Genomic DNA, 12,455 nt, shown 5'->3' on the forward strand with positions numbered 1-12,455 from the left:
GGAAGGGAGGAGGGGTTATGCTTTTAGTTAAGAAACACATAAAATCTAAGGAAGCGCATCCAATTTATGTTGGTGGACAATGCAGTGTTGAGTCTGTTTGGTGTGAAATAAGCACTGGGAAAGGAAAAATGAGAGTAGACGTGTGTTATAGGTCTAATGAATCTGATGAGTGTAACGATGTTGTTGGTTTGTTTTTTTTTTTTTTAGGAGCATTAGCAAATAAGGCCATATTGCTCCAGGGATATGCAGTGATCATTCCCTGACCTTTCTGCATCCTCCGTATTTGGTGGTTATGGGCTTGAACCCCGGTCTAATCAAGAAGCATGTGCTACGCACTGCTTCCCCTGTCCACCTGGCTATGGAGGTGCCATGTGAGTGTAATAAGCAACTGTGCGAAGAAATGGAGCGGGCCAGGAAATCAGAATATCTTATAATGGGAGATTTTAACTTTTCCAGATATTGACTGGAACTTGTGTGTTGGTCACTTGCACACTAGTAAGACTTTTGTGTGCTGACTGGGCTAGCCGGGTGGGTAAAGTGCCTGCCTGGCAATCCAAAGGTCGCGGGTTTGAATCCCACCTCGGGCTTGGATCAAAGTACTGCAAAAAACCTTGGGAGGTGCACTATGGCCACAGAAGCCGATGCGCCAACAACTACCAAAAAAAAAGACTTTTGTGGATTTATTGGATGACTGTTTTCTACAGCAACATGTTCGAGAGGCAACCAGAGGGAGTAATACTCTTGATTTGATTATCAGCAGTGATTATTCATGCATTAAGAATTTTCAGATAAAGGAACCACTGGGTGAGAGGGATCACAATGTACTGATGTGGGAATTACTTAAAGATGTAACTACCATCAAGGCTAAAGGGAAGGGCTTTTGCTTTCGTAAAGGTGACTACAGAGGTCTCAGACAGTTTTTAAATTCTGTACAGTGGGATCAACGGATGATGTTACCAACGTTGATTTCTAAATGGGAAGCCTTCAGGCACTTAATTTTGGAGGCTACTAGGCTTTTCATTCCAACTAAGAAATACTGTTCAAGGTTTAGGCCTAAATGGATGTCAGATAAATTAATGAGGCTCATAGTGGAGAAGAAGAATGTATGGGATGCATATAAAATATCAGGTGACACAGAAGCCTATCGCAGGTATAAACTAGTCTGTAATGAAGTCACAAAGGAGGTTAGGCAGGTGAAGGCAGATTACGAGAAATCTTTGGCAAAGGATGCAAAGAAAAACAGCAAAGAGTTCTTTACTTATGTAAACTCTAGAAGGAAATGGATGAATCAATTAACATAGATGGGTTAAGTATAGATGATCATGCTCAGGTAGCTGATAAACTGAATGAGTATTTTGCATCTACATTCACACGAGGAGTTATTCATTGAGGGGAGTGCCAGAAATTTATCAAATGCTAACAGGGAACTAGGTGATTTTCTTATAACTGAGAGCAAAGTGGAGAAATTGTTGAAGTTAAACATAAGGAAGGCACCTGGGGTGAATGGGATCTATCCAGTTATATTAAAGGAGGTAGCAAAGGAAGTAAGCAAACCCTTAGCCATAATTATGAGAGCTTCCTTGGACTCAGGGGAGGTCCCCATGGACTGGAGGTGTGCAAATGTATCACCAATTCCCAAAGGGGGGTTCAAAAGGTGACACAAATAACTACATACCTGTTAGTTTAGCTTGTGTTCCGGGCAAAATAATGGAATTACTGATTAAAGAAGCATTGCAGGATCATCTAGACAAAACTGCAGTAATAATTAAGACACAGCATGTGTTTGTTAAAGAGAGGTCTTGTCTGACCAATTTGATTTAATACTGTGATGTGTTCACAAAGGAACTGAATGCCAAAAATAATTTTGATATCGTATACTTGGATTTCAGGAAAATTTTTGATACTGTTGCACATAGAAGACTGCTGTACAAATTGGAGAGGTATGGCATTAAGGGTAAGTTGCTATAATGGATAAAGGGATGGTTGAGTGGGAGATGATAGAGAGTGGTAATCAGTGGACACTGCTCTTTGTGGACTAATGTTATTAGTAGAGTCCCCCAGGGTTCAGTATTGGGCCCATTGTTGTTTTCAGTATTTATCAATGATATTGATGAAGGTATCAAACTTAATGTTCAAGTTTGCAGATGATACCAAAGTTGGCAGGGTTGTTAATGACAGTATGCTACTGCAACAGGATCTAGAAAAGTTGGACAGATGGGCTGAGAAGTGGCAACTGAAGTTTGACGTTGGCAAATGCAAAGTACTGCATATGGGTAGCAGTAATCCCTAGAGAAACATACCAACTATGTGGTACTAAACTCAGGGAAGTGGAAAATGAAAAAGACCTGGGGAATAATTGTGCAGTCAAATATGAAGTTTGCTGAGTAGTGCAGACGGGCTGCCAGGGCAGGTCATGGAGTCTTGTCAATGATATATAGGAATTTTTGCTAGCAGGGACAGGGAGGTGATTATCCCCTTATACAAGGCAATGGTCAGGCCACACCTAGAGTACTGTGTACAGGTCTGGAGGCCTCATTTTAGGAAGGATGTAGAGTTGCTAGAACGAGTACAAATAAGGGCAAGAAGATTGGTAAGGGGGAACAAAGGGGGTGCTCTTACCAAGAAAGGCTTAAGTTCTGCAAATCGCAGTGCCTGGAGAGTAGGCACCTGCAAGGTGATCTGATTGAGGTGTATAAGGCCTTGAAATTGTTGAGCAAGCTGAATGCTGATGGGATTCTTCGTTTTGCTCAGACTTAGAACCTGAGGGGCCACAGTTTCAAATTGAGGAAAGATGGTTGTAGAATAGATGTGCGGAAATTTGCCTTTAACCAGTGGATAGTTGATTGGTGTAACAGGCTTCCATCTTTTGTTGTGGAAGCTAATAGCCTAAATAAATTTAAGGTTGAGCTGGACAGTCATTTGAATGAATGGAGGGGTGAGATGGGAGGGTTTTTTTGGCTGATGCTTCATAAGCTTGCTTTCTTGCATTGTATGCTTCTACTAATGCTATCTATATTCACTGTCATTTATCACCGAGTAATAAAGCAGTACTCAGTGGCAATCCTAGGTTGTGGCTGAAGGGGCTATAGTCCCCCCATGACGAAAATGTGGATTTTTGTTAATGCCACATGATGATGATTAAGGCTTAATGATTCTCCAAACACTGCTTTAACTCTTCTCTTTTAGTTGTACCCCTTCCCATTAGAAAATCCTGGGACACTACTGGTAGTAATTAGCCACACATGTATGAACACAGAACAAAATATAAATGAAGTAGTTGCAGAGCAGTGATGTAGCTTCAAACATTTTCCGTATTTCCTGCCATATAAGACCCACCCTAGACAGGAATGTAGTATACTGCATTCACCACATGGGTTTGTTGAGGAGCATTCTTTTCTGACCAATCAGAATAGATACTATGACACACTAATAAAGGAACTGGATGCAAAGAATAATTTTTACTTCATATACTTAGATTTCAGAAACACTTTTAATACTGTTTCACATAAAAGTCTGTTATATAGATTGGAGCATTATGGAATTAGCAGTAAGTTACTGCTATGAATAAAGGGATTGAGTGGAAGAAGACAGAGAATGATTATTAATGGATGCTGCTTTTCTTGGACTAATGTTACTAGTGAAATACCCCAGGGTTCAGTACTGGGTGAATTGTTTTCAATATTTATTAATGATATTGATAAAGGCTTAATGTCTAAGTTTGCAGATGATATGAATTGGCAGAATGGTTAATGACAGTAATCAGAAAAATTAGCTAGATAGCCTGGGAAGTTTAACATTGGCACGTGCAAGGTACTGCATATGAGCACCAGTAATCCCAAATTAACATACCAGTTAGGTGCCACACTGAAGATGTGGAGAAAGAAAAAAGGCCTTGAAAAAAGGTCTATTGTATAGACTGATATATAAAGTTTACTTTCTGAGCAGTATGATAGTCCAGCTCAAGGGATTCTGACAATGATATACAGGAATTTTGTCAGCAGTGACAAGGGAGTGATTGTCCCATTGTATAAGGTAACGTTAGACTGCATCTTGAGTACTACAGGTCCAGTAGCCTCATTTTAGAAAGGATATTGACCTGTTGGAATAGGTGAAGAGAAAGGCAATGAGAAACTGCAGCATCTGGAAACTCAATCTGTTCAAAGCCTTAAACAAAGTGATTAAGGATTTTAATGGATGGATTGAATAAGCTAAATGCCGATGGCATCCTTTCTCTTGCTCAGGCATCACACACACACACAAGAAGGCATAAATTTAAATTGAGAAAGGATTGTTGCAGGATAGATCTGTGAAAATTTGCTTTCAGCCAGCAAGTAGTTGATTATTTTGGAACAGTCTTCTAATCTGATGCTGTGGAAGTGGGTAGTTTCAATAAATTTAAGAAGGAACTAGACAGATTATTGTAGAGGGATCAGTGAGGTGACTTTTTTTTTTACCCTGCATACATTACATTGCTCTAGCATTTTCTGATTTGTATGCTGAGTAGATGGGCACAGTGTCACCTGTGCTAGATAGTAGATCTCTGGCCCGGCTTCATGTGCCAGGGAAGGTAACTAGCTTGTGGGAACTTTCTGCGATGAGCTAGGCTAAGTGGCCAGTTACTTTAATACACAAATATCACAACATGAAACTACACTACGATACATATATGCAACTATACTGGTTGGCCTTCTAGACAGTATCTACACACTATAAACAGAGTTGCCATAGTTTGGTAGGGGCTGCATACAAACCAACATATTAAAAAAAAAAAAGTCTGAGATCGGCTACCTAAACTGTAATTTAAAAGGCTTAAAGATTCTTTTAGTCTTAGGAATGAACCCCAGACCTCTCCAATCAAGTGGCTAGTCAGCACAATTCATCACCATGAGATGATGTATTATTCTGACTAAACTGCCACAGAGGACACCTTACAAATACTCCTAATTCCAGTTTTATGGCTTCTGGAATGATAATCCATACAAAAGATACATTTTCCTCTGATTAAATATTTTTATTGTATATATATGCTAATGTCTTATGTGGTCCTAGTTTTGGAATGAGAATTGCCAAAACATGAGAACCTGGGTACCAGATATTGTTCCTTACAGTGGCTTAAGGATTAACATGACAAAGGTTGGCAGGGATTAATGACAGTAATGATGGTATGCTACTGTGACAAGGTCTAGAAAAGTTAGGTAGATGAGCTGAGAAATAGCAATTGAAGTTTAACAATGACAAATGCAAAATACTGCATATGGGTAGCAGTAGCCCAGAGAAATGTACCAACTATGTGGTACTACACTAAGGGTAGTGGAAAATGAAAAGGCCCTTGTGGTATTTGTGCAGTCAGATATGAATTTCTCTGAGCAGTGCAGACAGGCGGTCAGGACAGCTCATGGAGGTTCTATCAATGATATACAGGAATTTTTCTAGAAGGTGATTATATAAGGCAATGGTCATGCCACATCTTGAGTAATGCATACAGGTCTGGAGGCCTCATTTTAGGAAGGATGTAGAGCTGCTAGAATGAGAACAGAGAAGGGCAACAAAATTGGTGAATGGAATAAAGGGTACTCTTACCAAGAAAGGCTTCAATTCTGCAAATTGCAGCATCTGGAGATTAGGCATCTGAGAGTTAATAATCATATTGAGATGTTTAAGGCGTTGAATCGATTGAGTAAGCTCGGTGCTGATGGAATTCTTCCTCTTGTTCAGACTACACACATGAGGGAGCACGAATTCAAATTGAGGAAGGATGGTTGTAGAATAGATGTATGAAAGTTTACCTTTATCCAGTGGGTAGTTGATTGCTGGAACAAACTTCCATCTGTCATTGTGGAAGTTGAATAAATTCAAGGAAGAACTGAACAAACTACTGGAGGGAATAGATAAATGGAATGGTATTTTTTTTTTTTTTTTTTTCAGTTTGTATAAGCTTGCTTTATTGCATCATATGCCACTACTAATGCTACTGAGTAACCATATTTAACCTTACATCAGACAACTTCCAATGTTTATCTATAATTTCTATTATATTAAAAATGTTTATACATTTAGAATAAATCTGTTACCCCTTTTGTGAATATCACATTAACAGTACAATATATATATATATATATTTTTTTTTTTTTTTTTTTTTTTGACCTTGCAATCTATTATTATTTTATTCAACTGGAAGAATATTATAGTTAATATATAATACCTTCATTGTTTTGTGTGTGTTATGAAAAATTTAAAACATAATATTATGATTCAGTGATTTATTATATCTGTAAAAGATGAAATTATTTAATTGATTATTGATTGTCTGTTAGCAACAGCCATTAATCTCCATTTTATCCGATTATTTTCAGGAATTTTGGATCACATTTGAGCCGAGCAATTTATCAGTTATACTGTACCAGTGGATTCCTTCCATAAGAGTATTTCAACATGTCATTGTGATCAGTATGAGTATGTTTTTTTAGATATTTTTACAGGTAAAGTAAATATTGTAACTTCTCCCACCATACCATAAAACCTACAATATTTTTACAATACTTAAATTAAATTTATTAATCAATTTAATTGTATTTAAATGGAAATCATGCCGCAGACTAGAGCAGCAAGGCAATGGGTACAAAGTAGCAGGAGTACTGTGGCTAGGGGGAGAACCAAAGGGGGCGATTCTCCAATGCATCACAGCCTAAAAAAAAAAAAAAAGTACAACTTGTGAAATGTTTGCAGACCTTTCTGCAACAGGACATGATGTAGCCAAGGAGGATGTCTTTGTGTGTGCTAAGTGCAGAGAGTGGGAAGAAATTAAGTGCCAACTCAGCATTTTGGTGGGCATCTATGAAAGTGTGACGAGTAGGGTAGATACTCTTGAAGGAATTAAAATGGAGCCCATCACGCTCTCAGCTGCACAACTCAATGCCTGGAGGTGCCTCCGTAGCCAGGTGGGAAGGAGCAGTAGTGCATAGCACATGCTTCTTGATTAGACCGGGGTTCGAGCCCGTCACCACCAAATACGGAGGACACGCAAAGGTCAAGGAATGACCACCGCATATCCTGGAGCAATATGGCCTTAGTTGCTAATGCTCCTAAAAACCAAATAACAAACAAACAACTCAATGCCAGAGCTCACTCTTGTGTATCAGACAACACAGCAGCAATCTTCAGGGCAGAATGTGCTGGTCACACAGGAGCTAGTTATTGTCACTGACTCTATTGTCAGGGGAAATGGGAAATATGTTGTGAAAGAAGGATAAATGGAATAGGACCAGAGTATGTCTGCCAGGGGCAACAGGGTATGATGATGTTATAGAGCAGATATCTTTTAAGGGTACAAAAGGTGATATTACTTAACAAGTACAGGGCAGTGTTGGCACTAAGTCACGAGTTAGGATTGAATTTGGAAGAGTCTGCAGTTATGCCCAGACACAATATGAGGGAGTATATGTTGAGAGCCTTGTCAATCTCACCATGTATATATCGGCAACTCTTTGCAGCACACCACACCAAATATCCAGACTTCTTGCTGGTATATAGGTGGCTCAAAGTCTGCTAGATCTGCTTGTGTTTTCCCAACCAAAACAATTTGCAATCGCATTCCGTATGAATGCAGCATATACACTGCAGAGCTACACACACAATAGAACTAGCCTTGGATCGTATAAAATCCCACCAGTGCCAAAGGTGCATGTTATATACTGACTCCCTAAGCATATTACAGGCCTTATCCAATGTGAGAAGCACTCACCCAGTATTGTGTCGTGTGCAGCAAATATTGCACTCCCTCTTAAAGTTAAACTTCGAAATTTGCTTTTGCTGGATCCCTAGCCATGTTGGTATTAAAGGAAATGATTTGGCAGAGGCAGCAGCCAAATCAGCAATGTCACAAAGTAGTATCCGCTTGTCAGTCCCCTATACAGACTGCAAGAAATTAATCTACAAAAAATTATGTGCACATTGGCAAGAAGCTTGGAATGGGCGCTAACAACAAGCTAAATGAAATTAAGCCTGTAATAATGCATTGGCATTCTAGTCAGCGCAGGGTTCACCGGAAGGAAGTAGTTCTTGCTCAGCTATGCATAGGACATTCTCACCTGACGCATTTTATTTACTGATAATCCTGTGTGTAGATATTGTAATGTATTTTTAACTATTCGTCATATTTTAGTAGAATGTACATCTTTTAATAATGAACACCGTTTATATATTTTACCCATTTTGTCTGAGCCCTATACACTCAGGCAGATTTTATCGGACGATGACAATGTGTCATGTGTACTCAAGTTTTACAAGTAATTAATCTATATGGTTTTATTTAGATTTCTTCAATATTTAATTCACTATAACTGTGTTTATGCCATATGTTATTTTATTGTATATTTTTACATATTTCTTATATTTTATAACTTTAGACTTGGCGCACAATAGCCTTAGATGCTGATGCGCCATGAAACTCCTAATAACCGACCAATCAACCTTGTCAATCAATTTGGCCCTGGAGAGAATGTGGAAGACTTATGGGTTAGAATTTTTCCTGCATAGTCTGTGCTTGTTAACAGGAGAGGCTGTTTTTACAGGAATGGGATTTACTTGAATAGAAGAAGGGATGCAAGAATATTTGCTGATGCTATCAAGGCAATGATAGGTGTGTCAGAAAACTGCTAGCTTGGGGGGGGGGATACACAGACTAATAGTTTAACTAGAGCCACAGGCAGTGGCTCTTTCAACACAGGCAGTGGTGAAAATGATTTTTGCATTGCTATTATTGGTACATGGTACATGTAGTAGCCTGAAAAGCAAGGTGTCTGTGATTTCGGTCCCTGCTGTGGGTCATCATGCAACAAATGAATACATGGGCTGTGTAGAGTAACTAAGAGTAAGAACATGTGCATGTATACTAATGTACATGTACATGTATACATGCGTAGTACAACTCTGATTCCTACGAACTAATGCTAGGAGCATTGTAAATAAATTTGGTAAATTTGAAATACTGATTAAGTCGTCAAATGCACACATTGTAGGAATAGCAGAGATCTGGTGTCACTCAGACATATGCTGAATTTGAATATTGGGAGTACAGTGTATATAGGAAGGACACACAGGACAGGAGAGGTGGGGGGATTATGCTCTTAGTTATGAAGAATATTAAATCTAAGGCAGTGCGTCAAGTTGACGTGGGTGACCAGTGCAATGCTGAATCAGTTTGGTATGATATAAGCACTGGAAAAACTATGTTGAGAGTAGGAATGTGTTATAGGTCTAATTGACTGTGATAAGTATACCCAACACTTGTACAGGGAGAAATGGATTGGGCCAGCAAATCAGAATTTTCATAATGGGGGATTTTAACTTTCCAGATGTTGACTGGAATTTGTGGGTTGGTCACTCACACACTAGCAAGACTTTTGTGTATTTCTTGGATCACTGTTTTCTACAGCAGCATGTTGCAAGAGGCAACAAGAGGAAGCAATATCCCAGATCTGGTTATCAGCAGTGATTCTTTATGCATTAAGAATTTGCAGTTAAAAGACTCATTGGGTAGCAGCTATCACAGTGTACTGATGGGGAATTTAATTAAATACATAATTACTGTCAAGGGTAAGTAAGGGGAAAGGCTTTTGCTTTCATAATGGTGACTACAGAGGTCTCAGACAGTTCTTAAATTTTGTGCAGTGGGATCAACTAATGATGTTACCAACAGCAAATTCTAAATGAGAAGTATTCAGGGAAGTAATCAAAAAAGCTACTAGGCTTTTCATACCAAGAAATACTGTTGAGGGCTTAGATCTAAATGGATGTCAGATAAACTATTGAGACATGTGGCAGAGAAAAAAAGTGCATGTAATGCATATAAATTGTCAGGTGATACAGAAGCCTATGGTATATATAAATTAGTCTACAATCAAGTCACAGAGGAGAGGAGGATAGCAAAGCTAAGGAAGATTAGGAGAATTCTCTGGAAAAGAATGCAGAGAAAAGCAGAAAAGACTTCTATGCTTATATTAACAATAGAAGGATGGGTTTGAATCACAGTGAGCCACTTGAGTTCATAGGTTAACTGTTGATGACCCTGCTTAATTTGCAAACAAATATTGAATAGGCATTTTGTATCTACATTTGCATATGAGGAATTCTTTAGTGTAGGGATGCCAAAAATTTATCAAACTCTAACGAGGATCTAAATGACCTTGTGATAACTGAAAGGAAAGTGGAGAAGAAATTGTTGAGGATGGACATAAAAAGGCACCTGGAACAAATGGAATCTATCCATTTATATTAAGGGAGGCAGCAAAGAAGGTAAGCAAACCCTTAGTCATAATTATGAGAGCATCTTTGGATTCGAGGGGGCTGTAGAAGTGCAAATATCCTCAATTCATAAAGGGTGATCAAAAGCGACATGAGTAATTACAGTCTTGTTAGCTTAATGTCTGTTTCAGGGAAAAATAATGGAATCACTGGCTAAAGAAGTAATGCAGGACCATCTGGGAAGGCATGCAATTATATCATAATAATAACATAGATTTGTTAAGGGACAGCCTTGTCTAACCAATCTAATAGGTTACTGTGGTGCAAAAAAAATAATTTTGGCATTATTTCATGAAGTCTTTTGATATTGTTGCATATAAAAAACTGCTGTACAAACTGGAGCAATGTGGCATTAAGGGCAAGTTCCTGCTATGGATAAAGGGATGTTAAGTGGAAGAAGACATAGAGTGGTTATCAATGGGCACTACTCTTCTTGAACTAATGTTATTAGCATTAGCATTATTAGAGGCATATGATGCAAGAAAGCAAGTTCATACAGCATCAGCCAAAATAAAAAAAAAATTTTAAATAAAAACCTTCCCATTTCAGCATCCATTCCCTCCAAATGTTTGTCTAGTTCTGCCTTGAAATTATTTAATTGTCAACTCCCACAACAACAGATAGAAGTTTGTTCCAACAATCAACCACCCACTGCCTAAAAGCAAACTTCCGCACATCTGTTCTGCAACTATCCTTCCTCAATTCGAATTTTGCCCTCACATGTGTAGTCTGAGCAAGAGGAAGAAACCCATCAGCATTGAGCTAGCTCATTCCATTCAAAGCCTTAAATACCTCAATCAGATCACCTCGCAGATGCCTAGTCTTCAGACACTACAATTTGCAAAATTGGAGCCTTTCTTGGTAAGAGCATATCTTTTTTCCACACACACCAATCTTGTTGCACTTCTCTGTACTCGTTCCAGAAGCTCTACATCCTTCCTAAAATTATGCCTCCAGACCCTGTATGCAGTGCTCAAGTTGTGGCCTGACCATTGCCTCATACAAGGGGATAATCACCTCCTCATCCCTGCTAGCAAAATTCTTATATATTATTGACAAGACCCCATGAGCTACTCTTGCAGCCCATCTGTACTGCCCAGAAAACTTCATATCTGACTGCACAATTATCTCCAGCTCTTTTTCATTCTCCACAACCCTGAGTGTAGTACTGCACAGTTGGTATGTTACTGTGGGGTTACTGCTACCCATATGCAGTACTTTGCATTTAGCATTAGCATTAGTAGAGGCATTTGATGCAAGAAAGCAAGCTTATGCAGCATCAGCCAAAAAAAAAAAAATAAATAAATAAATAAAGTAAAATAAAAAATAACCACTTCCACTTCACCCCTCTGTTCGTTCGAAATACCTGTCCAGCTGAGCCTTAAACTTATTTAGGCTATAAACTTCCACGACAAGGGATGGAAGTCTGTTCCACCTACCAACCACCCACTGGCTAAAGGCAAATTTCCACACATCTTTCCTACATCTGTTTGAATTTATGCCCTCTCAGGTGATTATTCTGAGCAAGAGGAAGAATCCCATCACCATTGAGCGTGCTCAAACCATTCAAGGCTTTGTACACCTCTATCAGATCACCTCGCTGGTGCCTAGTCTCCAGACACTGTAATTCGCAAAACTTAAGCCTTTCTTCGTAAGAGCACCCCTTTGTTCCATTCACTAATCTTGTTGCCCTTCTCTGTACTCGTTCCAACAGCTCTACATCCTTCTTGAAATGAGGCCTCCAGACCTGTATACAGTACTCTAGGTGTGGCCTGACCATTGCCTTATACAAGGGAATAATCACCTCCTTATCCCTGCTAGAAAAATTCCTATATATCATTGACAATACACCATGAGCTACTCTTGCAGCCCGTCTGCACTGCTCAGAGAACTTCATATCTGCCTGCACAACCACCCCCAGGTCCCTTTCATTCTCTACCACTGTCAGTGTAGTACCACAGAGTTGATATGTTTCTCTGGGGTTGCTGTTTCCCATATGTAGTACTTTACATTTGTCGTCACTGTTAAACTTCATTTGCCACCTCTCAGCCCATCTGCTCAACCTTTCCAGATCCTGTTGCAGCAGCATAGTGTCAGTAGTGTCCTTGACAACCCTCCCAACCTTCGTATCATCTGCAAACTTGGACATTAAG

General features: G+C 39.1%; 1 protein-coding gene across 1 annotated transcript in view; it reads left to right on the forward strand.

Moving 5' to 3' along the window:
• mus81 (mus81 structure-specific endonuclease subunit) overlaps positions 1-6,420 on the forward strand; it is a 174,323-nt gene extending 167,903 nt beyond the window's left edge. Inside the window, exon 11 of the mRNA XM_090376390.1 lies at positions 6,354-6,420. Within this exon, the coding sequence (XP_090232516.1) occupies positions 6,354-6,420 (67 nt within the window). The remainder of the gene's footprint in view (positions 1-6,353) is intronic.
• Positions 6,421-12,455: the final 6,035 nt, after the last annotated feature.

Source organism: Mastigoproctus giganteus, chromosome 6 (genome assembly GCF_048544385.1).
Source record: "Mastigoproctus giganteus isolate SK-2022 chromosome 6, ASM4854438v1, whole genome shotgun sequence".
In the NCBI taxonomy this organism is placed as follows: Eukaryota; Metazoa; Arthropoda; class Arachnida; order Uropygi; family Thelyphonidae; genus Mastigoproctus; species Mastigoproctus giganteus.